This window comes from Pongo abelii, chromosome 1, assembly GCF_028885655.2.
Source record: "Pongo abelii isolate AG06213 chromosome 1, NHGRI_mPonAbe1-v2.0_pri, whole genome shotgun sequence".
Taxonomy (NCBI): domain Eukaryota; kingdom Metazoa; phylum Chordata; class Mammalia; order Primates; family Hominidae; genus Pongo; species Pongo abelii.
Genome location: NC_071985.2, coordinates 124807927 through 124835895, shown reverse-complemented (window position 1 = coordinate 124835895; position 27969 = coordinate 124807927). Strand labels below are relative to the sequence as shown.

The 27969-nt window shown below is 37.2% G+C and overlaps 1 protein-coding gene and 1 long non-coding RNA gene across 4 annotated transcripts in view; one reads left to right on the top strand and one right to left on the bottom strand.

Annotated features, from left to right (window-relative positions):
- VAV3 (vav guanine nucleotide exchange factor 3) overlaps positions 1 to 27969 on the bottom strand; it is a 398937-nt gene that overhangs the window by 286931 nt on the left and 84037 nt on the right. For all 3 annotated transcript variants that reach the window (XM_024235630.2, XM_054530500.2, XM_054530501.2), the window contains exon 2: positions 22271 to 22387. In XM_024235630.2, coding sequence (XP_024091398.1) covers positions 22271 to 22387 — 117 coding nt within the window. The remainder of the gene's footprint in view (positions 1 to 22270; positions 22388 to 27969) is intronic.
- LOC129049844 (uncharacterized) lies at positions 179 to 21107 on the top strand. Its single transcript, XR_008513219.1, has 3 exons — positions 179 to 263; positions 17454 to 17526; positions 20918 to 21107. It is a non-coding gene; the product is annotated as an uncharacterized LOC129049844 (long non-coding RNA).

The following is a 27969-nucleotide window of genomic DNA, read 5'->3' as shown; positions in this document are numbered from 1 at the left end:
TGGTGCTTGAGGTCCAAAGGCTTCAGTACCATTGGTGCCCAACGGTCTTCCCTCACAGAAGCTGCAGAGGCAGCTAGGAAGCAACAGAAACACAGCCGGGCATGTTCTGAGTAGGAGACCACCCCATGCACACTCATAAGCAAGCTCACAAATGACACTGTGACACAGGTGGAGTGGGTGAGAAGCAAGATGAGAGAAAAGCCTATGGTCAGCAGCAGGACTACTCAAAAGCCGACATGAAATCTGGGATTCCCAAATACAAGGTGAGACACTGAAGGAAGGTGATGGTACTGATGGCAGTCACAGAAATGTGATTAATTGTGGTTTACAATCATTCCAGTGAAATATCCCACATTGCTATGTTCCTGAAAACTGCTTACATTTATAATATTCTTAGTAGTTGGGAGCTATTGAGTAGAGGGTATTGCATTATTCTGTAAATTTTTATATAGCAATTTTCTGATTTGAGCCAAAGCCAAACCAGAATATAACATTTTTTATGAGTAGACAGCTGAAATTTCTATCTAATATGCTGATTTACTGATCAAATGACACATGAAATTTTAAATGGTACTTTTCCCCCAGGACAGAAATATAAAAAAAAAAATTACTGTTATAATAGCTAATTTAAATTGCCTATCAAAGTTATGATAACTAATTGATGGCACTTTATTTTGTTCTCAAGTTTAATTCTCTTGTTTACTAACCAGCTTCTCGAAAATTGGCTGAAACCTATCTAATAGAGCAAATATGAGATTTTTGTTTTTTACTACAAAAATCTAATGATTCATGCAATTTCTAAGTATGAAGGAAGGCCAGGCACGGTGGCTCACACCTGTAATCCCAGCACTTTGGGAGGCGGAGGCTAGAGGATCACTTGAGCACAGGAGTTCAAGACCAGCCTGAGCTACATGGTGAGACCTCATCTCTACAAAAACTTTAAAAATTAGCTGGGTGTGGTGTTGTGTGTGCCTATAGTCCTAGTTACTTGGCAGGCTGAGGCAGGAGGGTCGCTTGAGCCCAAGAGTTTGAGGTTACAGTGAGTTAGGATTGCACCATTGCACTCCACTGTGGATGATATGGTGTGATGGTTAATACTGAGTATCAACGTGATTGGATTGAAGGATGTAAAGTTTTCATCATGGGTGTGTCTGTGAGGGTGTTGCCAAAGAAGATTAACATTTGAGTCAGTGGGCTGGGAAAGGCAGACCTACCCTTAATCTGGGTGGGCACCAACTAATCAGCTGCCAGCATGGCCAGGATATAAAGCAGGCAGAAAAACACGAAAAGGCTAGACTGGCTTAGCCTCTCAGCCTACATCTTTCTCCCATGCTGGATGCTTCCTGCCCTCAAACATCAGACTCCAAGTTTTTCAGCTTTGGGATTCAGACTAGCTTCCTTGCTCCTCAGCTTGCAGACAGCCTATTGTGGGACCTTGTGGTGGTGTGAATTAAAACTACCTAATAAATTCTCATATATATGATATATATGATATATATTCTATTCTTATTAAAAATCCTAAGTTAAATATAAATTTTGAACTTTGTTATAACTTTTTAGACTGTAGTAATATTTTCCATGACAATGAATGATACATATGATATATATCATATGTATCACATGTATACATATATATCATATGTATCATATCACAATACATATCACATATCACATGATATATATATCATATGTATCATATATCCTGTATGATATATATCATATGTATCATATATCCTGTATGATATATATCATATGTATCATATATCCTGTATGATATATATCATATGTATCATATATCCTGTATGATATATATCATATGTATCATATATCCTGTATGATATATATCATATGTATCATATATCCTGTATGATATATATCATATATGATATATGATATATATGATATATGATATATGATGTATATGATATATGATATATGAGATATATATCCTATTAGTGCTGTCCCTCTAGAGAACCTCAACTAATAAGGTTCTCAACTGATAAGATCCTGTCTCTTAAAAAAAAAAAGTATGAAGGCAAATATGCAAGTCATTTTTCAAAAAAATAATATCCATTCTAAAGATGTGTAAAACCTTGTCATCCATCATAAAAATGGCCACAAATTTCTCCCCATATTCTGGGGTCAATCAGTCTCAGAATTGCCTTTCTAAAAAAAATACATGCTAAAGTGACAGAGTATTAAGTAAAATATTCAACAACCTAAACAAGGTTTAGCTGATTTTTACAATGCTAAATAGGGAACACCTGTCAACTTCACATTCTCCCTATGAACAATCAAGGTAACAGAATTAAGCAAAGAGAATGTATATAAACTTATGTCATTAACCTCCCATGCACTCATGAGGTTTATCTTCAAAGAAGAATAAATCATCATTAGATTTGCTCTTGATAGACTTTCTCAAAGACTTCTATGGAATGGAAAACCATAAATTTCTTTGCAGGTGATATTGATATATCTGCATGAGATTTCAAAGAGTAGAATATTCTTCATTGATTTTCAGGGTTTATTTGTTTTAACATCATCCTTTGAGACAATGACCAATGTTTGATCTTTGCAAAATGAAATATGTTACTAAAAAGGATGCCAGATATGAGCTACTCCAGATGTTACTATTTGTGAACACAAGGAGTAACAACAATAAAAAAAAGTTTTCCCAAGTTCTTAACCTCAATTCCTATTTTCAGATATTTTTTATTTTCCAGAAATTATATAAATGTCTAGGAAAAAACTTACATCTGTCTAGCTTTGCTACCACAAATTAAAATTCTTGAAAAAATTAAAATGCAGTAAGTAAGACATAACAATATTAAGCAGTAATTACTAAGGACAATCATTTACCACTATAGAAATACAATTTTGCAAAGAGTCAGGTAGATGAGTACAGACATTGTATTAGTTAGCACATATAACCTGCTGAAAGCAAGTCCAATTAATGATAATTCGGACTTCCAAATAGTCAACACTAAATTTTTGTTGACTTGCGAAAAGATAATTAAACAAATGAGAAGTCAGGCAATCAGAGACAGAGCTGAAAAAGTCTTTATAGTTATTATGAAAACCCAGGTCCCCTGACTCATTCCAAGAATCTTTTCTATTACACACAATTCTGTTTCTAATTCCTCTTTGGAACTTAAAGGAAACATTAAACTTAAAGGAAAATGTTTATAGGAAAACCTGACGCTCTACAATATACACTCATATGGCTATAGTTTTACACACACAGGAACAAAAAAGGCCAGGCAGAAACATCAACTCCACCATCCATATTAACAGCTCTTCTCATTTTAGGACAAATACCTTGTCTTCTTAGTAAGCCAGAGTCAAAGAATTGGGTTAAACCACCAGAAATGGCAATTTTTGTCAAATATTAGCAATTTCATATAGTTCAGCCTATTTATCATCTAATTTTAAAAGGTAATGAATTATTACATGACTACTGATAACTACTGAGCAATGAGTAGTAAATACTTTATGTATTTTGCTTTATCTCTATTTCCATCCCTCTTTAACTCTTATTGGGTTCCTCAGAAAGATTAAGTATGTATCTTTAATCTGAATTTGATGCAATTTATTCAATACAAACTGTAATGAAGAGAGGTTTCACTTAAAAACAGAGGAAAAATATGTAAATAGAAATATGCAAAGAACTGCCTCTGTCCCATAAATCAAGTTTAAACATACATTTTATAAACTGATACTTTTCTACCACACACTAATGGCAGGCAGTATGCTGAAAACCTTACATACAGCATTGTCTGTTTTAATCCTCCCCAAAACTGTACAAAGTAGATAAAATAATTTGATTTACAGTGAATAAACTAAGGAGCCATCCTTTTTCTCCTTAAATTGGTTTTCTTAATTAACTGAAATCATTGCTGAAACACTGACTGCCTTGGGATTTTATGATCCTATGTGCCTATGTTCACTTATATCAAAATCCAGAAAGTTCAACATTCAGAGGTATAAACATGTACCAAAGAGAAGCTATCCATGAAAGCAAAGATTTCCTTGGTATTGTTACATTGCTAATATATTACTTTTAGCCAAAAAATAAATCAATCAACCCCTAAAGGGAGTACTAAAGTATGTAAATAATACAGTAACACCATTCCTATTGTTTTACTATTCTTATTAAAAATCCTAAGTTAAATATAAATTTTGAACTTTGTTATAACTTTTTAGACTGTAGTAACATTTTCCATGACAATGAATGGGACAGGTTTAGGAACAATGGAGGATATGAAGCATGGAAAAAAATTCCATTTCAACTCTTTTCAATTTCTGTTTCACTGCCGTAGACCTTCTTGTCGGTATGTTCTTTTGGACAAATCTGGGCTTTGTATTTTTTTTCTGTAACAAAACTAAAAGCTTTTGTCATAAAATATTCAGAATGAATGCAGAATGAAAGGGGGGAAGTTATCAACTGACTGTGCCTGATTTCTGTCTCAGAAAAAGAATTGTCAACTTTACCAAGACTTTGCTGGGCCTCTTAAAGGGTGAATGAAGAATGCTTCCTAGATTCCTTTTAGATCAGCTGCAGTTCGAGACAGAAAAAATGTGGAAGAAAGCTATATGGACTACATGGGAAATTTTTCATTAAAAAGAGGATACAAATGTTATATTATTTATAAGACCCAACTTTGGTGCAGATTTTATTTATGTAACAAGTAGTATATAGTAACAACATAGGTAAAGAAAATGTTAATCCTGAACAAACTACAACCACTCTGGCAATAATAAATGTAATAAAGAATATGCTTATACATTTTACACTTTTTGAGTTTAGGGAATTCTTTTCACTCTTAAGTGAGTTAACCGCTCTTAAAGATATACCACCACCACAATTTAAACTAAAGGAGGAAAATCCACTCAACTACAAGAAAATTTCCTTGCTTTCTTTCCATTTCTTTGCTGTTAGAGGGCTAAGATTAAAAATGTGATCTTCATTTTGAGATCAACATATTGACAGCACTGAAAATTATACAAGATTTTCTAAAAACAGTTTCTTCTCTTCTAAACCTTCCTTCAAAACTATTGCTTTTGAAATTTTAACTATTATATTTCTTAGAACCAAAATCTAAGAAAAATTTAAGTCAGATACCACCTAAGAAAATTTTAAAAAGCAGTGAAACTTCTAGAACAGGGGTACCCAATCCCCAGACCAGTACCAGTCTGGTGCACAGCAGGAGGTGAGCAGTGGGTGAGTGAGCATTACTGTCTGAGCTCTGCCTAGAGTCAGATCAGCAAGGGCATTCGATTCTCATAGGAGCATGAAGCCTATTGTGAACTGTGCATGTGAGGGATCTAGGTCGTGCACTCCTTTTAAGAATCTAATGCCTGATGATCTGAAGTGGAACGGTTTCACCCCCAAACCATTCCCCCAGTACTCGGTCCATGGAAAAATTTTCTTCCATGAAACCAGTCCCTGGTACCTAAAAGGCTGGGGACTGATGCTCTAGATGAGAGTATCCTGGAAGTGTGAGTCACAGCAAATAATATTTGGGTAAATGCTCCATAGAAATGAAATCCCATGGGCAAGAATATGGCATCTCATTCTTTAAATGTTCTCGAAACTACACAGTTGTTTTAGGCAGGGATAAATCAGAATTCTAACATTTTTGACAAAGTGTAAATGGCTTAAATACTGTCTAAATAATTTGGGGTTTGGGTGTTTTTGTTTTCTCTTTTTTGTTGTTGGTTAGCCAGATGAAAATCTTAGCATTCAAGCACCTAAAACTCCAAAACTCTCAAAGATTCTTGAGGAGCTTTTTTTTTTTTTTTTTTTTGATTTTTGGAGACAGAGTCTTGTTCTGTCACTCAGGCTGGAGTAGACTGGCACCATCACAGCTCACTGCAACCTTGACCTCCTCCCACCTCAGCCTCCTGAATAGCTGGGACTACCGGTGCACACCACCAAGCCCAGTTCATTATTTTATTTTTTGTAGAGATGAAACCTCACTATGTTACCCAGGCTGGTCTCGAACTCCTGGGGCTCCAGTGATTCTCCACCCTCTGTTTCCCAAAGTGCTAAGATTATAGACGTTGAGCCAGCACACCTAGCCCCTTGAGATGTTTCTTGATTAGAAAACATGCTTTAGGATCTATTTACCTAAAAGAGTACATTCCTTGTATTTAAACTCTGCATAAAAACATGGAATAATTCTCGATGATTGATTTAGTGCTTAGCTGGTAATAGTCCTAAAATAGTTGTAAACTGTTTAACATTATACAACTTATTTAAATCTTAACAAAAATATTTACTGAGTCCCTTCTACACTGAACGCAAGGCAAGGCTTTTAAAAATCCCCTAAATTATAGAAAACGAAAGCTTTATTCAAACTCAAAGAGGAGCAGTATAAATTCAATATAAATACATCAAAAATGATAATCACCTTTGGTAGATCATCAGAAAATTAAATTCAAATCAAGATATTTATAAAACTGCTAAAGAAAACATTTTCTTAGACTCATGAAGACATGACAACCAAAAGTAATGTCTGAACCTTTATTCAATCATGTCAAATTCAAAGAAACTAGCTATAAAATCCATTGTGGAGAAAACTAGTAAAATTTGATATTTTAAATATCTGGATATTAAATAATATCAGGGAAGTATTATTCACTTTGTTATATGTGATAAAGATATTATGGTTATATAGAAAAATATCCTTATTTTGACACCTGTACCGTTTGAAGTATTTAGGGGACAAATGTCATGATGCCTATCTATATTTACTTTTAAATTGTTCAGCAAAAATAGTGGTATATATGTATTTATAATAGATAGTAGATGAATCAAATATGGTCAAATGTTAGTTTTTGTTTTTGACAGGGAGTCTCACTCTATCACCCAGGCTAGAATGCAGTGGCATGATCTCGGCTCACTGCAGCCTCCACGTTCTTGACTCAAGCCATCCTCCTACCTCAATCTTCCAAGTACCTGGGACTACACATGCATGGCACCACAGCTGGCTAATTTTTGTATTTCTTTGTAGAGACAGAAATGATAATTTTTCAATAGTAGATATATAAGCGGTGATTGTAGTAGTTTTCTAGGTTTTATATGTTTGGTTATCTCTATAATAATTTAAGTTCTTGGGCTTTTAATTTAGCATTTTCCAAATTACCACTGGGAACAAAGGCTTTAAGCTAGTTCATGAACTCATTTCTGTATTAACCTATTGGGTTTCTTTTTTACTTGACTTCAGGGCTGCTGAGAGATCACTGTAATCCTCAAACCACTTGGTATGATGATAGTGTCCCTTTCTTTAAATTGCTTCTATTCTCTCCTTCGATTTTAAATTTCTTAACCTTTAACTGTGCTGTTTCATATGTGTTATCCTAATCAGACATTTCAAATTACCCACTGAAGTTAGAAAGTAATAATCAAAAAAGAAAGAACTGAGGAGACTACATTTATTTCATTTTATGAAGAGAAGCCAAGCACAGTGGCGTGCACTTGCAGTCCCGGCTACTCGGGAGGCTGAGGCACAAGGACTGCTTGTGCCCAGGACTTTGAGTCCAGCCTGGGCAACACAGTGAGACCCTATCTTTTACAAAAAAAGAAGACAACAAAGAAGAAAAGACTTACAGAAACATGATAACAATCTTCAAATATTTGAACGATTGTCCTACAGAAGGTGTAAAAATTAATTCTGTGCTGCTCTAAAACCAATGGAAGAAAATTTAGAAAGATAGATTATGCTTTATCATTAGTGATGAATTTCTAGATAATTCATTACCCATAACTGGATCCATAATTGGAACTGTTGCTACTTAAGAAATTTCTGTTACATCTCTAGGAATTGTTCAAATACTGCAGAAGGGATTCCAACCATGAGTCCAAAACAGTATAGAAAAAAAAGGATATATGCTTTTGATTGCCTATTTATCTTTCTACATGTCTATGTGTTTGGAGACTCTTGGGTACAGTCAACTGACCAAATTCCAAGCAAACAAAGCTAAAAATACTTCAACAATTTTTTGTAAAAGCCAATGCTAATTAATATTATCTCCCCTTCATCATTATACTTCATAGTAACTTTGCTAAAATTCTAAATTGCTATCTCCCCAGGAAGCTGTACTTTATCATCTGGCAGCCAATAAATTCTAATTTTTCTGCTGCTTCTTCCAAAAGCCTAAGGCTATTAGGAAAAATCAGCAGTGATTTTGATAAAGAATCCTTGTTAAACTTTATAGATATAAGAAGCAGATGCATAGCTAATTCTAACATGAATCTAGCCTTCTATGTATGTTTTTTACTCTACCCAATCCATATCCAATGCTATCAATCATCATTAAAATTTGACCTAGACTGACCAATAAAAATAGTGTCCAGTGTCCACCCATATCCGAATATAACCATTCTAGACTGATCATCTTGTCTAAGATGAATTATAAATATGCAGCTACTTTAAAAGACAACTCAAAGAGTGCAAATGATTCAGCACACAATCTATAAGGCACCTGCTTACTCAGAAGCAGCAAGCAGCATCCTTCATTTCCTCTACACAGAAACAAAGAATGAGAATAGCAAGGTAAAGCCTACACCTAAGGTCACCAAACACATCTCTGTGTAAAATTAATTGTGTATACACATGCATACACACTTCAGTGGGGAGTGTTCTGAAAGATTTAAAAACCATTCATTTTTCTAACCTAATGATTTCTGACTGCTCTATGCACTGGCCTGTCCTGACACCACTGGTCCTCAGACACTATGTTGATTTAGCAGAACTTTTCATGTCCAAAAAGCATTATAATTGGCATTGAGGCAAACCAGAGAAAGGCCCATATTCAACAAATATTTCTTCAATGGAGTTCTCCAAAGACACAGGTGCTTTAAGTGGAAAACAAGTGACTCAGAAACTAAACTCTATCCAGAGGAAGCCTGCGCAGCCAGACTCCACACAGCTGCAGTGACTGCCAAGCATTGTTTCCTGTAGTTGTTTGGTGCTCATACCACTACTGGTGCACACTTCCTCTGCATAATCCTGTGCAAATGAGAGCATTCATCCAGTTCCACCCCCACACTACCCCTCTCACTGAGCATGGGAAGCAAACACCAGCCTCCTTTATTCCTACAGATGTGCATAAGCCATTAAAAAAAAGAAGACACAGAAAATAAACATGGAAACTGCCATCCTCCTTTTCTAGGAGATCTTGTTGGTAGGAAATACACAGGCACAACAGTCAAAGGCCAAGAGTTCTGCCTCGCTGCTGTTTGTGTAGACAAGTAAATTGACTATTAATATATCATCCACTGGAATTAACCAATTCTCCTTACAGATTTCTCATCCATCATATTTACAATAACAATTTATTGTAAGCAAATGAAGACTCAATGACCTCCATATATAACTTGGATAAACTACATCTTACCCTTAAGCCAATGTGACAAGGTCAAGGATCTCTGAACACAGCTCAGATAGGATATGGCCCAACAACTAAGACTAGGAATTAGAATACATTCATTAGTGAGCATATATGTGCCATAGCCTTGGAAATACAAATATTCCTAGAAGGTTTCCTATTACACAGAAAGAAAATATTTTCCATTTTTAATAGAAATGATAAACCCCAAATTTCTAAGTGTTCTACCAGGGACCAAGCTTCCACTAGATAATCAGTAAATACCAAAAAAACCCAACCAAGCAACGAACTGAACATCAAAAAAAGGAACAAAGGGAAAATTTAGGATGGCATGATATAGCAAAAATCATAGAAAAATAAAACATATCTACTCGGTTGTAAAATATATCTACACAAATTAAGGGTAAATGCCATTAGAATTCTCCTACATTAATTTGAAACACACTATAAGTTACATTTGCTCTTGCTCCATTATTTCCTTTGCAATAAACACTACTTTTCCCCCCACCAGGTTTCCAAGGCTCACTGTTCTCTCTTCTCATCCTCTGACCACTCACTTCAATTCTTAAACATCCCAAATCTCTCAAACTCTGGGCCTCTTTTACAGTTGCTCTAGTAAAGGTCTGTATCATTTTTTAACCAGACTGCCTCAGTTTCAAGCCTGCTCCTCCTACCACTGGCATTACAATTGTCCACTACAGCCTCCCCCACTGACAGAATGCTTAGCTCAAGCACTTAGCAGGTCATCTCCTGTCTATGGTCATCTCCTGTCTATCTGTTAAAAAGTACTCACTGGCCCTTTGTCAGAATCAGTGCAGACCCTGCAAGATCTCAAGGGCCCTCATACTCTGGCCCCAATCTCTGTTGGACCTCAAGATCCAGCTTGCCCCTGTTGCATCTTACACTCAAGCTATGAGGACTATCAGCGAAACCCAAAAATTCCATGTGGATTACCACTTCGGCACCTTCCTAAATAACTTTCCCTCTACTTACATATATAGATACGTATATCTTGGTATGTCTGTAAACCTCTGTGTGCATATTTACATGTATATTAGGAAGGAAATAGAGTTTTTTTAAAAAAACTACTCGAAAGATTTACTGTTTGATCTGTAGAGGAATCCTTGAAACAGCAAAGAGATGTTTGATTTCAGTTCTCAAACTAGATTTCCAGTTTTGGAAATATTCTCAGTAGCTATGCCAAATGCAGATGTAAAATCTAGGTGATATCTTTATCATGCTTTTAGCTCTTTATAATGCCTTTCTCTCTCCAGAAGTGTATGTACAGTCAAGTTTTCTCTCTAAAAGTTTAAAATTTTAAGGGAATGTCAATATTACCAAAAATGAAGTATACCCAGGTTTAAAAGCCTCTGCAGAGGAGCTTATATATAAACAAAAGGTATGAGAAAGCCTAAGCCTTGATGTTTTCAGAGAGGATTACACAACTAAGAATCATCTAAGCAAAACATTACTTTAAAAAATGCAATGTATATATACTACGTCTACCAATAAGTGGCATTTTAGAATCAGAAGAATATCAGAGTTGAACAAACTGAGGCCAAGTTAAAGGACTAGCCCAAGGGGATCTACTGAAAGAGGTAGGATAGAATCTAGTTAAAACGTGCTTTATAACTTATATAAAACTTAATTTAAATAAGAGGGCAAGGGCCAGTCATGGTAGCTCATGCCTATAATCCAAGCACTTTGGGAGGCTGAGGTGGGTGGATCGCTTGAGCTCAAGAGTTTGAGGCCAGTCTGGGCAACATGGCGAAACCCTGTCTCTACAAAAAAATGCAAAAATTAGCCAGCTGTGGTGGCATGCACCTGTAGTCCCAGCTACTCAGGAGGCTGAGGTGGAAGGATTGCTTCAGTCAGAAAGATGGAGGTTGCAGTGAGCCAAGATTGCACCACTGCACTACAGCCTAGGCATGGAGGGTGAAACCCTGTCTCAAAAAATAATAAATAAATAAGTAAATGTGTGGTAATACTAGCATCCTCTTCCCACTGGGCCATCAGTATTTCAAATGGGTTTCCTTCCCAGTCTGTCTAAAGTGGCTTCCTCCAGCTGCTCATCATTGTACTCTGTTTCTTTCCTTAGTGGCACTTACCGCTGGTTGTAATTATCTTGTTTGTTTATGCTTTACCAATTTGTTTCCTTAACTTGGATAGTGATGGACAGTGACAGTGTCTTGAGAGCAGGGGGTCTTGACTACCTGCTCCTCCACCCTGATAAAGCAGCACGTGGCATACAAATACTTCCCAATGAGTAAATGACGGGTGAATTACTCAGGAGTTACCTCTGGCTGAGCCTTACCCCCTGCCCCACACTGCACTGGTTGCCTTTCCACAGAATTCAATTCATGGTCTTCACGACAATTCCATGAAGTAGGGATCCTCATCAGGGCCATTTTACAGATCAAAACGTGAAGGCTCTGAGAGGCTGAGCAACTTTCCTGCACACAGGTGGCTGGGGGCAGGGTAGGGTGAAAGTCAGTTTTACTTGATCTCAAAGTCTCAGGATGAGCTGAGGAAAAGAGCCAATGTAATGTGTCAAGGTCCAATTTCTGTGGGGCAGAGAAGCAGGTGGAAGGTCCCAGTTGAAACTGAGGGAATGAGCAGAGATAAGTAGCAAAGCCAGGCCCAGAAGACTCAATATATCCGAGAACCAACTAAGTCCAGAGCTCTGGATAAAGCACATATTTTCAGATTTTAAGCAGTGTGTGTATGAGCGTAATGAGTGTACATGATCTTGAATTGAGTCACTGCGGACAAGGGACTAAAGGGAATGAAAAGAAAGGGCATTCCAGGCAAAGGAAACAAGATTAATCAATATTAATCTGGAGAGTCATGATGATTTAGTAATTTGGAAGGACTTAGGCAAGGGAGTTTATGGAAGTAGGAAAGTGAGAAATAAGGTTAGAAAGGTAGGCAGAGGCCTGATCATGAAGAATCTTGTGCGGCTTGTAAAAGAGTTTAGATGTTATTCTCTTATAAACAACAGGGATCCACCATCAAGTTTTAAACCTGTTACAGGTAGTTAGATAGGCAAGAGTGGGCAGGAAAGGGTTCTCCCAGCCACTAGGACTGTCAGGTGAAGGTCTGGAAATTATCACACTGCCACTCTAAAAGTAATAACTTGGCAGCTGATGCCAGGGAAAAGCCACTTCCTGATGGTCCACACCTGTTGCACTAAAGTGTTAACTGAATGCAGGCACTAGAGATAAGCAATTTCCTGGGCGTGCACAGTAAGAGACAAAATGGCAGAGTATGAGTTTCCAGGGGCACTCCAACAGAAAAAGGAAAAAAGTCTCAGACGGGCATGCATACAACATCCTAAACACACTGTGTGTGCTCACTTCCCAAGGATAAGGAGGGCACTGGGCTTGCCGGCAACCCATCCTAAAGGAAGAATCATGGGAAAGGGGCCAGCTTCTAAAGTCCTAGGATCAAGGTTAAACACTGCACTTGACCTCGGTGTCTGCTTGGGTCTCTTCCAAGCACACTTTCCTTTCTTTCCTGTTCTAAAGGCTTTTAAAATAAACTTCCACTCCTGCTCTGAAACTTGCCTCAGTCTCTTTTTCTGCCTTATGCCCCCCAGTCGAATTCTTTCTTCTGAGGAGGCAAGAATTGAGATTCCTGTACAGATTCGCCACTGGTAACTCAGATACCTTCTCCTGGTGACAAACCCATGAGTAAAATGATCAGATCTACATTTTTGGAAGATTATCTTGAAGATTAGCTTGAAACGATTCAAAACTGATGGCAAGAAGACACCTAGAAGACAATTTCAATAATCCCAGTGATGAGTACCTCAACTAAAGGTAAAAGCAAGGAGGGTTAAGGAAAAGGCATTTTGGCTGGGCCTGGTGGCTCATGCCTATAATCCCAGCACTTTGGGTGGGAGAGGCAGGTGAATCACCTAAGGTCAGGAGTTCAAGACCAGCCGGGCCAACATGGCGAAACCCCGTCTCTACTAAAAAATACAAAAAATCACCCAGGCATGATGGTGCACGCTTGTAGCCCCAGCTACTCAGGAGGCTGAGGCAGGAGAATCGCTTGAACCTGGAAGGTGGAGGCTGCACTGAGCCGAGATTGTGCCACTGTACTCCACCCTGGGCAAAAGAGCGAGACTCCATCTCAAAAAAAAAAAAATAGGGCATTTGTAACCATTTAGTTCCTGGCAGGGTGAACAAAACAAGAAACATTACCAAAATAGAAATAAGTCTCCAAAGGAAAAAAAAAAAGTACTTCAGTTTTATACATAATGAGTTTGAAGCAATTGTGTGATACCTAAATAGCATGATACCTAAATACCTAATATCATGTGCAAATATGAGAAATTCTGGAGTAAACAAAAGTTTGTTTTCCTCACTGCAGGACTTTTCAGTTCCTTTACTATGCTATATCTCATAAATACAATATGCAGTGTTTACCAAACTCATTGGAACAAGAATATTTTTCTCCAGTCTTCCTATTAACATTTCTTAGGACAATGGGATTCTTTGCAAAGTTATTTGGGAAATATTATTCCAGAAGTTTTCAACAGTCTTTAGTTTACAGAAGAGTAAAGAGTTTATTGAACTGACTCAAAAATAATTAGGAGCAGACTGAAAACTGGACTTGAATAATCACTAAGGTATAAAAAATGTCTTTGCATGGCTCGGGTACTAAAGTTCTATAAGAGGAGGTAAGAATGGAAAAATCTGCCAAGCATTAAATACTCCTACAAAAGGGAAAAAGATGAGAAGGTTGTTAAAAAGGTCAACTCCATCCAAAAACAAAGGAGGGCAATAGTGCTAATGATCCGGGAATTGTGTTAACAGCCAGCCAGACACATACATTAGGGAAGACTAGAAGCTGTTCCCTCCTCCTTTGCCTAAAAAAAGGTAGCCTTGGAACAAGCTATCTTTGTTCAGGGAGGAATCACTGCAGAGCTCCCCCTTAGTTATGTAAATACAGGCAAGCCTCCTACTGCTCAGGGGGACAAAGCAAACGCGGCCTTGGTGAGTGGAGGTTGACTCCTGACAGTACTCCTTGCCAGGCTGAGCCAGCTCTAGGCTGGAAGCTGGCTAATTTGTGGGAAAATTCCAGACCCTTGAGGGAAGAAAAATATTCAGGATCCCAAATGCCACTCTGAGACTGGAAGTTGGTACCCTGTAAGGGCTGAATGAGGAGGATGTGACCCAAGCTTGCTGACAGAATACAAGGAGCCCCTGAAAAGAATTCATCACAAAGCTAGGGAGATATGGCCTGGCCAGGCTCAATGCAAAAGCTAAAATGCTATAGGGATGAAGGAAACTTGTGTGGGCAGTATGGGGTTGAGAAGGGCTGAAAATACAAGGGCATTGCTAGCATCAGAGAACTAAAGCTGTCCCAGGAACCACACAGAACCAGTCTTGTGCAATAGCACCACACTAGCAGACAGAGAGATCAAGCTCCTGTGGGGCTTTGAAGCAAGGCTGATTTAAGTCCCATGGACGACATAAAGCCCAGAGATTTCTGGATAATTTGAGTGGGAAATACTTCAAGAGAGAAACGTCAAACAAGTACCTAAAAAGATTTACACACTAATTCTTCCTGTTTACATATGTATATATGAAAAAATGTTTCCAGGTGTTGATTAATGTGTATGCACTAGACAATAAGGATCTTTCAAGCCATGCCAAGGTGAGGTCCCTGGGGCCATCTGTAGCCAAGAAAGGCTCAAGAGCCTTTGCTTGGGAGGGTTTTCTTGTGACAGGGAACGCCAGGCAGAATTTCACAAAGATAGACAGGTAGTAGTAAACCATTGCAGGCTCTCAAGTAGCTTGTTGGGATGCCTGCGGTGACCTTCTAAACCTCAAGATCTATGATATTTCTGGAATCAATGGTAAGGAAAAGAAAGCATTGACTATGAAACTGGGACTGTACTTCTATTTTATTATTTACATGCTGCAAAATAGGTTCTGGGACTTTGTCTTTATATCTCCTCTCGCATATACAATAGGAGATGTAGAGGCTTAACAAACGGTCTCCAAATTGCCTGGAACTTGGGTAATAAAAGTTAACACATCTACAAACCTGAAATCATTTAACTGGTGAAACACAGTGAATCACTTAGATTTCTCTTACTCTTGGTTGAGAGAACTAGTGAAAACTGGCTCAAAAAAGAGAAAAGGAGGAATGTATTGGTTCATGGAAAAACCTATAGATATACATTTAGCTTTGGGCACAGCATTGATTCCCACTTCACATGGTATCACTAGGTTCATCTTCAACTCTATTCCCTCTGAACTGGGTCCATTTTGAAACTCCATGTGGTTCCTGGAGATGGTCCCAAGGAGATGGTTATAGCTCCTTGAAGCCTCAGACTCACATCTACACTCACATCTACACTCTTCTGTATCAGGAAGAGAGAAAAATAAAACTACCCTTGCAAATGTCTTATTGGTCCCAACTGAGTGACTCACCCCATTCCTGAACCATCACTATGTGGTCAAAGGCATGGGATATAATTGATTAAACCATCCAAACTCTGTAATTAAGAAAGAGGAAAGTGTGGTTTCTCAAAGGAGATCCAAGGCCACAGAAGGAAAGAGAAAAGATGGCTGTGCAAAATAAAATAAAATAGTGCTATACAACATTAGAAAGAACAAATTTTATTTCTTATCTCACCTTCTAATATCATTAGTTCTCTTGCACTTAATTCAAAATTCGACACCTATGTTTACCAATGAATCCCACAACCATTAAAAATAATAATAGTGATAATGACATTAACAATAAGAGTACTTACCTTGGACCTTGACACTCTGTTAAGCACTTGACATACATGATTTCATTTAATACTCACCTAAACTCAATACATGGATGAGGAAACTGAAGCTCAAAGAAGTCAAGTTACTTGCCCAAGACTGTATACTAATAGGGAGCTTAACTGGAATCCAAACCAAGATCTAACTCAGAAACCATGTATTGTTTTGTTTTTCAATTTTTTATTTACATAGGTTCTGCGGGAACAGGTGGTATTTGGTTACATGAGTAAGTTCTTTAGTGGTGATCTGTGAGATTTTGGTGCACCCATCACCTGAGCAGTATACACTGAACCCAATTTGTAGTCTTTTATCCCTCACCTCCTTTTCACACTTTCCCCTGAGTCCCAAGTCCACTGTATCATTCTTATGCATTTGCATCCTCATAGCTTAGCTCCCACATATGAGTGAGAACACACAATGTTTGGTTTTCAATTCTTGAGTTACTTCACTTAGAATAATAGTCTCCAGTTCCATCCAGGTTGCTGCAAATGCCATTAATTCATTCCTTTGTATGGCTGAGTAGTATTCCATCATATATACAATTTCTTTATCCACATTGATTGACGGGCATTTGGACTGATTCCACATTTTTGCAATTGTGAATTGTGCTGCTATAAACATGGGTGTGCAAGTATCTTTTTCGTATAATAACTTATTTTCCTCTGGGTAGATACCCAGTAGTGGGACTGCTGGATCAAATGGTAGTTCTACATTTAGTTCTTTAAGGAATTTCCACACTGTTTCCTATAGTGGTTGTACTAGTTTACATTCCCACCAGCAGTGTAGAAGTGTTCCCTGATCACCACATCCATGTCAACATCTATTATTTTTTGATTTCTTAATTATGGTCATTCTTGAAGGAGTAAGGTGGCATCCCATTGTGGTTTTGATTTGCATTTCCCTGATCATTAGTGATATTGAACATTTTTTCATGTGTTTGTTGGCCATTTGTATGTCTTCTTTTGAGAATTGTCTATTCATGTCCGTAGCCCACTTTTTGATGGGATTGTTTTATTTTTCTTGCTAATTTGAGTTCCTTGTAGATTCTTGATACTAGTCCTTTGTTTGATGCATAGATTGTGAAGAATTTCGCCTACTCTGTCGGTTGTCTGTTTACTCTGCTGACTGTTCATTTTGCTGTGAAGAAGCTCTTTAGTTTAATTCTTAACTAAAATACAACTCTTTCTCTCTCTCTCTCTCCCAATAATGTTCTTACCTGTATCTCTGACTCACCCCTAAGCTGATGTTCTGAATTCCTTTTGACAGTGCCTGTCCTGAACCTGAACATGATGAAACTATCCTATTGCAATTCAAATCAACTGGACCTACCACTGGCCAGGTATGGATACTCTTTGATTTAAGAAAACATAGCACTTTACACTGTGTGTCATGGGAAGCAGGCCCTTCACACTCACCCAGAGGCAGGGTAAGGAGCTGACTTTAGTCACTCATCTGGACAGTGGCAGCCTGACTTCTATCACTCTCTAGAAATTGTCTCATTAAAGAAAAAATCCCATGTGCTTATGCACTATAAATGTGCCAACAGACAGCTCAGTAGGAAACATTTCCAAAGAGTGAGTTAATCATAAACTGACCATTGAAACAGTTAAGGAAAATTCTTTATATACAGTATGGAAATGAACAAAGTTACAGATACCGTCATGATGTCAAAAAATAATATAGTAATTTCTAATATTATTAGAGGAAACATTTTAATTACATTTACATTAGAGGAAACATTTTAATTACATTTCTTAAGCAAAGAAGTTAACTAACAAGATTTTATTTATTTTTGTTACCAGAAAGCCAGAAAGAGATTCATCTTTTTTCAAAAGTAAATGGTTTTTCAAAACATAAACCCTCAACGTCCCCCATTCCCCCCTTCTTCCCCCAACAGACCTCAGCAGTCTTAGACAAGAAATCTCCCTCTTTCAGGAACTTTTTTCAGTATTTAACAATCCTGAAGAGTGAGAGTCATATCTAACCTCAAGGCCTCTGCTGACTTTTAAATGAGTTCAAGTTACTAAACTCACTCCTCTTTCCTGTGTGATTAAAAAAAAAAGTGTAGAAAGTGTTTCAAACTATTCTAACTTTTGTTGATGTTGGTGGAGATTGAAGTGAATTACTATTGAGGAAAGAGCTCAATGCTAAGAATTAAAGGTATAGCAATGAAAGGCAGAATTATCATAAGCCCTTCTGGAGGAGCCCAAATGGATGCTCTTCACCATCTCACAAAATACAAATTATCATTTGTGTTAACATTGTTTCCAGGATTTTCCAAAAGAAAACACATCCATATCAAGCCTAAGAGTCAAAATAAATTTCCTAAGCCCCAAACAGAGGGAGAGCTTGGACAAAGTTTAATGAGAAGAAAACACCACAATGAGAAAAGGGTGAGGAGGGTGGAGCTGAGAATTGATTGCATGTGTATAGAGAATCGGTGAATCACATGCCTATTTAGAGTTAACAACTTTAACCATCACTGGGCTGCAGACTCATGCAGTATCCTCAATCTTTCCTTTCTTTCTAAAGTATAAGTAGATGCCAAGTAACACATCACCTGTCTTTTTAAATTTTTTAAATTCCTTTAATTTTCTTCTATAAGTTCATCCTTTTCCCTGACCATTCACAGAGCAGTGAGACCCAAAACACAGACAGTGAACAAGAAAAACAGGACAGAGAAGCCAGAGGCCTGAGCTCCAGATCTTGTTCCTCTTCCCAAGCAAGCAGACCCTAGAATCACTATCCAAGCACCTCCCCATGTCTTAGCTTCCTCATCTGAAGAATGTCTTCACAAGAGTATTATGACAATCAAATGAAGTCAGTAATATTAAGTACTCTGAAAACTTCAAATGCTATAAAAACACTAGGTGCTGCTATCACAATTAATACGTTCTTCGGCAAAAAGACGCCAAATACACATGAATTCCAGATTCACCAATGTAGGAAATCAGGCAGACAGGAGAGGACACATAGATATTTTTCATCTTAAGTTAACAGAACATTTAATTAAATCCTAAGGAATGGAGGAAAATAACCTATCCACATCCTGTTAAAATGTATATTTCACAACATCAGAAATTATTTTGTTGCTGAATTAACACTCTATTCACATTTTTTCAACTTAAAACTTCAAAACTACAAGAATTATTTCAATTCCGTTACCCACAAGCTAGGACCTATAACTGGGAAAAATAATAGTACCCACATGTTGGGATTGATGTGCTGATTCCCTCAATATATGCAAAGTACATGTTATGTGCTACGTGAGTGTTTGCACTATGGTACAGTAATGGAGAATCGGCTAGACCTGAGTTCAAACCACTGCTTCAATCGCTAATAGATATGTGATTTGGGATGCAGATTTTCTCACCTGCACAATGAAAAGAAAAATGTAGTACCTACCTCCTAACATTGTCACAATTTTTAAAATTATACATGAAGACTGAAAAGACTGCATATTTTAAGTGTTCAATTAGTGGTGGTATTGGCAGTTTTTACTTAGATATATAATGCTTAATACTATTAGTATTGGTAAATTATGAAGTGATATCACAAATTCTTTAACTTTCAGTGTTTTCTTTAGATCATACAGTTCTATAGAGATAGCTACTCCAATCTTGGCAGTAGCAAAATATAAGTGACTATAATGTAGGTTCAAGTCCTAAACCACAATCTCATGTTTAATTCTGTTTCAGATCTACCACTGCTAAAATATTTTAAGCAGTCAAAAATACATTTATCCTTGAGAAGCATACAGTTTATGCTTTCACATTCAGTTTTTTTTTACTTTGTATAATTTAGTTTATTATACAAATGACAGTAAAATAGTGAATTTTAAAGCTTCTCCCTAACCTTTCATTGTGAATGAACAGTGACGCAGGGAGAAGAGACATTCAGAAGAAAAATCATGTATGTATTATTAAAGTAGAAGTGATAAAATGTTCAGAATGACAATGTATTTAAAAAATAACCTTGTTGGAATTCTACATCTATCATTATCAAAACACACTTATTTGATGAAGCTAAAGATAAGCCAGAAGGCTAATATGGCTGGATGAGAATAGCATTTTAAAACGTTTTCAGCAAAATTCTAGAAACGTGTCCATTTTAGATCCATTATTTCCTGTTTAGTTCCAAAATCGAATTTCATACAACAAGTGCTATTATTCCAATAGTTTTTTCAATTGTCACTAGTGATCTTGATCCATATATTGCATTCATAATATCCAAAATAAAAGAATATTTCATTAATAACAGGCATTTTCAAAGCTTAAATATATTTCAAAAACCAACGACAGTTAAAGTAGGGGTTCTAAATTTTTGCATGTCTTATTAAGCTTTGTTGTACAGACTAAAATTTTGGTTTCGTAGACTTTCAATTTTTTGTAGTATCAACTCTCCTACAACCTTCTGTTGTCTAATCAATCTAGAATGCAATCTCATTCCAGTAGAACACCACCATGAATTTTAAAGTATTTATATATTTTCCAACATTTATCAACACCATTTCTTGCAAATTTAAATGAAAAATAAATACTTCCTTAATGAGCTTTAAAAAGTCAAGACTTTTTCATTTTTCATTTCCCCAATTCATTTTCATTTTTCATTTCCCCAAAAGAGAAGGTGAAAATAAAGAAAAATCAAGGAAGATTTTTTTAAAGGTGCAGGAGGAATAGGCGGAAGGATAAAAGAAAAATAAAACCAGAAATATCTCTGATGTTTTTCAGGGACAACAGCCTAGAGAAGTGTCCACCTCACCTGTGATTCATGGCCACAGACAAATGTGCTCCCATTTCCTTACTAGGGGCTTGGCTTTCAGTTCGTTGTACAAATTATCATCTTTTATCCTCCATCACTTTTTGGACCTCAAGACAGTTAAATCACAGCTTTCCAGAGATTAAAGGAATCTTAGAAACCACATTCTTATCCCCCCTTCCTTTTGTACAGCTTTCCAAGCTGGCAGGCAGCCTGATGCCCGAGAAGGCTAGTGCCTTCTAGATCACAAAATGACCATGGGTTAAGACCGGAGAGAGAACCACGGCCTTTCCCCTCCCCAGGTAGAGTGGCTTCGCCACATGCGCTGTATTTCAGCATCAAATTTCCTATATTTCTGTCTCAAGTTTATGCTGTTTAGCAAAAAGCAATCCATTGGTTATTTTCTAATGAAAATATTACATCTCAGAGGTAAAACAATGTATACTCTCAAACAGCCTTTTGATAAGACACTAGCACCTGAATTACAAGAATAAGGACAAACTTCTCAATAGCATTAGTTTTTTCCTCCTTATTTGCTTATTTTCATAATGCAATTACATCAACATAAGCTAAAGTCCTGTCACCTTAATTACCTGACTCTTTTATGGCTAGTTACTTGTGAGAGGTTTATGTCCACTCACTTCGTAATAAATGACCATAATTTTTGAAAGGATGATTTGTTTCACTTATTATACATGTGTTTAGTGTGCATACAGATAATAACAGTAAATATTAAAACAATTTCCATGTGAAAAATGTCCTTGAAATCCAACAAATATCTGCTGAAATTCAAGCAACAGAAATTATTCAACAATCTCGAACACTTGTGATTCATGTCTTCTCTGAGTCACCTAACCAAGTGTCAAAATAGAGAAAAGGACAACAGAACATTCTCAACTTCCAAAAATTAGCAGCTTTCAGATATAGAGAAGACTGGAGGCAAAGAATTCTGGTCCTCAGGCCTAAGTGCCCAGTGATCAACCTAAAGGGCAGATAATAGTAACCCTATCCTCTGAGGTGACCAGCAGAAAAAAATTATCTCTGGAGAAAAGATTCCCTCCCTGTATACTATTCTAATTACAAAATAATTCTAATCTCATTTGGAAAGTTGATGCTAATTTTTTGGTGGTGGTGTTGTATGTGTGGGGTTTCTTTTTTGTTGTTGTTTTTTGGTTTTTGATTTGCTAAGCCATCTACATGTGAAATTTAACTATATAATGCAGATACATAAACCACTTAAGTCACATGCCCTACTTCAAGATTTGAAACAATTTGCTTAAATGCTTCCCAGTTAAAAAGTAATACTAAAAATGAAGTATAATTACCTTTCCAAAGTCACGAACATCAAACAGGTCAAATGCCTCGAAAAGTTCACTTTTCCTCATTCCAAACGTCTCACAACAGGCCGTGAGAAATGTCCTTATGTTCTTCAAACAGAGAAACTGAGGAATGGAAAAGAGCTGTTAGCATATAGTTAATTATTCTGAATGCTATCCATCCTCTGTAACACTCAGACTGCTCTAAAAATGACAAGAAAGCATCAAGCAGCCTTTGAGGTTGCTTTTCAATTACTCATTCAGCAGTACTGACCGAGCCTGCAGTCTCTCTCAGGCACAGGTGATACAGCTGTGACCAAGGCAATTTCTACCCTCATGAAACTTACATTCTAATATGAAAAGACAGACAAAACAGACAAAGCAACAAACACAAATAAGCAAGTATTTTTACTTTCATATGGTGGTAAGTGCAATAGAGAAAAATAAAGCCTAGAGGAGGGATCAGGAGAGTTGGTAGGGCTGGGTGGGGGAACTTAAACAGGATGGTTAGAGAAGGTCTCACAGAGAAGAGGATGGTGGAGCAGAGATTTGAGGTACAAAAGGAGCAAGCCAGGGAGAACCATAGCACACAACAGCCCAGCCTAAAGAAGTGTCCCATACCAAGGCCCTGACATAGAGGCCTCTGAGCATGTCTGAGAAAGGGGCCAATGCTGCAAGGCAGAGTGAGTAATGGGGGAAAAGGAGGAGAGATGGAAAGCTAGTGGGGTCAGATGATGAAGATCTTTATTGGACAGTTTTTACTCTGACTGATATGGGAGGTCACTGGAGGCCTTGGCCAAAAGGAGGACATAATCTGATGGTTTAAAAAGGTCTTTTTGGCCTGTTATGCTGAATATAGAGTGAAAGGGGCTGGAGCTAGGGTGGAGGCAGGAAAACCAGACAGAAGGCTCTTGCAATAACCCAGGTGAGAGACAACTGTGGGAAGACCACAGTGTGGTCACTTTTTGACTGTGTTAAATCTGAGAGGCCTATTAGTCATCCAATAAGTGTGGAGTCCAGGGGATAGGTGTGTACTTCAGACAGAAATATGGGAGTCTTTAGTGTACAGAGGACTGTTAACCATGACACTGGCTGAAATGACTTTGGAAGAGAGCAAAGAAGAGGAGAGTACCTGAGCCAGGAAACTTTAAAGGATCAGGAAAAGAGGAGGAGCTCACAAAGGAGTCTTAGTAAGAGTGACCAGTGAGGAAGTAGGAAAACCAGGAGATAGGGTTTTCCTGAAGCCAAGTAAAGAAAGTGTTTCTAGATGAAGGGAGTGAAAAACTATATCAGATGCCGCAGATGGCCAAATAGGATTCAGACCAAAGGACTGGTCAACACTGCCCATGGATTCTGGCAGTGTGAAAGTCACGGGTACCTTGACAAAAGCAGGCTCTATATGGAGGAGTGGGGTGAAAGGCTTCTTGGAGTTGGTTTCAGAGACAAAGAGAGAAAAGGAAGTGAAGACAGAATATAGACTCCTGAGTTTTGCTGCAGAGGAGAACAGAGAAATGGTCAAGAGTTTTAAGAAACAGCAGAAGATGTCAAGACATGTTTCTGTTTTGATGGGAATAACCTGATAGAGAGGGGAAAGTTGGTCACAAAGGAGAGAGGGACAGTTCCCCAAATGTAGTCCTGATTAGGTGAACTGGGGAGGGATCAAGTGTTTAAGTGCAGCAGCTGACCTTAGAGAAGAGCATGGTCAGCTCATGCACACTGTAACAGGGAGATAGGAGGGAAGGCAGACGCTACTGACTACTTAAAAAAAAAAAAGTTAAAATTTGCTTTCAGTGTCTAAAAGACTCAGATCCACCTAAGCAAAATACACACATACCCTAACTGCAGTGGCACATATTTTTTTAAAAATATACATGTGAAAACTTTAAATAAATGCATTTTATTATATGTAAGTTATACCAAAATAAAGTTTAAAAAAATGGAAAAAAACCTACTAACCATCAAAAAGTGAGCAACGTATCAGCTAATTATTGTATCTTTGCTTTTTTAAAAGTGTTGCCAATGTCTGAATTCATTGTTTTGTTTATCTTGGTTTGTTTTTTTAATTTGCAGAAAGCATACCTTTTTTTACTTCATCTATTAATACATTTGAAACATTTGGATTATTCATAGGCTTAACTTAGACACACTTTACCCTTCACAGGAATCATTCTCAGAGGCTTAAATATTTCAGGAGGGATTAAAACCACAAGGGAAGCATCATAAACCCTTTGAAACACAAAGGCAGCAGGTAATCAGCACATGCAGTTACTGCTTTCACTTTAAAAAATTCATAAGAGACCTTTAAGACACAGAATCACTCTGCATGTAGCTCTTCCACATAGAATTGCTTATTTACAGATTAAAAGCCTTGCATTCTACCAAGACAGATAATAATTACTCTCTTGGGGATTATGCAACGGCTCTCTTGCAATATCGTTGACATAATTAAGTGCCTGACTCATAGCTCACCAAGGAACAAAGCATAATTGCACACACCACCCTCTGAAGATTTCCCACCAAACTCAAACTTTCCCCACCTGTAGGGAAAGCTGCAGAAGACTTCCACTAAAGTGCTTTGATCACTAATTCAGAAAAGCAAGTATTATTACTAAAAGTTAAAACAATATGAAATATTGCATGCACAGAAGATTTAAAAAGAGGCCTTCCCCTTACTTCTGGAATTCATCTTAAACTTACTTGTCCCTTAACTAGTTCAGATCTACTAAATTCCACAAATATTTACTGAATTTCAAAGTCACTTATATACTCTCACTTTTCCAGGCAATCCTCAAATTTGGTCACTCCTTTATGTATTTTTCAGTTTTTGAATTCCTACAACATTACACACACTGGAAATGTTAAAAATGAACAAGACAAAGCTTTTCCTCAAGCTTCTCTATTAAATTTATCAGGAGATTTTCCCACTGCTCCAAAATGTGACTAAATTAGTGCTGAGTCTAGTGTGAGCCTAGTGTTATTCACTAGGCTCACATTTCACTCAATGCTCACAAGTGTGTGGCTCTGTGCACACATAAGAACAGAGCTGAGGAATAGAGGGAGTGAGGCTGCCAGCCTGCCAGCAGTCCACTCCAGGACTTTTGCTTTGCTTTTACCAAACTGATTTTTTTTCCAGTTTATTTATTTTATTTTTTTGAATTTCAGAACAAAAGTTGAAAGAATACAATGAACATGCCATCTACATGCAACAATTGCAACATAGTGCCATATATGCTTTTGCATCTATACCCTTTCTATATTTATAAATTTATCTTGTTGAGCTATTTGGAAATGAATTACAGATAACACTTGACTCCTAAACACTCTGACTCTACATGCAACTCCTAGGAATAAGGACATTTTTCCTACAGATCAACAATACCATTATATCTAAGAAAATTAACAATAATTTCATATTATCTAATATCCATTCCATATTCAAATTTCCTCAATTGCCCACTTTTAGTAATATTTTTTTCCCCAGTCTAGGATCCAGTCATGTTTTACCCACTGCATTTGGCAGTTTTATCTTTTCAGTATCTTTTAATCTAAAAATCCTTTTGCCTTTATTCTTCTTTAATGACATTGACTTTTTGAAGAGTCCAGGCTGGCTGTCTTACAAAATGTCCCAAATTCTGCATTTGTTTGGTTGTTTCTCCATGGTATCATTAAAGCTATTATTCTTTCACTTGTATTTCCTGTGAACTGAAAGCTAAATCTAGATTCAAATTAAACAGTTCTGATAAAAGTACTTCATACTGTGAACTTCATATTTCATCACATCAGAAGACACAAAATGTTAAGGTGTCCCATCATTACTGAGGCTAAACTCAATCATTTAGTTAAGATGGTTACTGCCACATCTCTCTATTGTAAAGTTACATGTCCCCCCTTTATAGCAGTAAATAACCCAGGGGTGAAGATGTGGTACCATGTGGCTGTCCTATTTCCCAATAATTTTTCACAATGAGATTAGTATTCCTTGATCATCCTTGCTTCAATTATTCCATATGAGACTTTAAAATAGTGATTTTTCTAACTCTATCATTCTTTTCTTACTTATACGCTAGTATTCTTTTGTAAAAAACAGAAAAAGAGCTTCCCCGACCTCCCTTTTTTTCTATTTTTGTAATAATCAATTGCCATCATTTTTTTTTAATGCTCATATTGTCCCACATTTGGCCACTGGGAGTCCCTTCAAATTGGTTCATGTTTCCTTTTGACATAATTAATAATTACATTAATCTTTGTTTCATTGCTTTCTTATATCAAGTTGTCCCAGGTCCATCTCACATTTTCACGCTGTAGTTCTGCAATCAGCCATTTCTCCAAGTAAGTCTTATTTTCATTTATACAATAAATAGTATTTGGAAACCACCACACTGCTCCTAGAATACAAGAGCCAATTACATGAGAAGAACAAATACCTCCACCATTTGCTTAAGCAGTCTATCAGTTGCAACAGAACAGCTCATATACACAGGATTGGCCTAACTGGCCTCTAATGTCCCTCTCAGAAAATTCTATAATTTTCCTTGTGGAGTGCATAATAAGCCAACTCTTATCTCACTGTGTTCAGACAAAAAGAAAATTGAGATAACTGAAGAAAACTGATGAATATATGATTTTATGGCTAGAGATGGGGTGTTTTGGCACATTACTCGAGTGTTTTTTTCCCCAGTCTATTCATTCTTTGAGATTAGAAGTTATTTGCTAGACCTTTGAATCATCTGAAGCAACTTCAAATATACTGCCTTCAGAGATAGTTTATGAGTCAGAAGGGCAAATCCAGCTCACTGTTTCATAACCATACCTATTTTTGACAAAAAAAAATTGTACAACTTTGCTAAATCATCTAACTTATTTACATAAGTTAACTTTACAATTTGTTAGAATTTAGAATTTCAGGACTTAGAATTAAATAACTTTAAATTTCTTTAAATATTCAGTGTATCCATATAAGAGTTGCCAATTAAGGATACACAAAAGTTTAAATAGCCAAGCATCCTCATTTAACAAATATTCATGAGGTGCCTCTTATGCACTAGGCATAATGAAACTCCATAAAACAAATCCCCAATTGGGTAGTGATTTAGTAATATATTAAACAAATGTTAATTGAATAAAAATGCCAAGAGCTGGGTACAAGAAAAGCAAACACGATCCAGACTCTATACTCAAAGACTTATTATAGTGAGACAGAACATACAGACACGTGAGTCCACGGTTGCCCAATAGTTTGGCAAGTGCAATGAAGAATACATTCAGATGCTCCTTGAGAGCCCTAGGGTATCAGGGACAGCTTTCTGGAATAACTGATACATGAGGTAAGAAAGGATGAGTGGAAGTCACCTATACAAAGAGAAGGAGTGGTTGGTGTTTAGAAGGCAGAAAGGCAATTTCCAGACTTGCAGTGAGAGGATGCTCCAGGTAAATGGCAAAGAACGTGCATGAAAGCATGGACCACTTGGGGCAGTGGAAGTGGTTGAGATGGACACTTCTCTGGACAAGAGCACTGACAGAAGGAACAGAAGAGGGGAGCTGGGATGTCCATGGCATGCCAAAGAGATCTTGGCTTTGTCCTAGAAGTGATGAGGTTAAAAGGTCTTAATTAGAAAACTGGAGGCCAGGCACGGTGGCTCACGTCTGTAATCCCGACACTTCAGGAGGCCGACGTGGGCAGATCACCTGAGGTCAGGAGCTCGAGACCA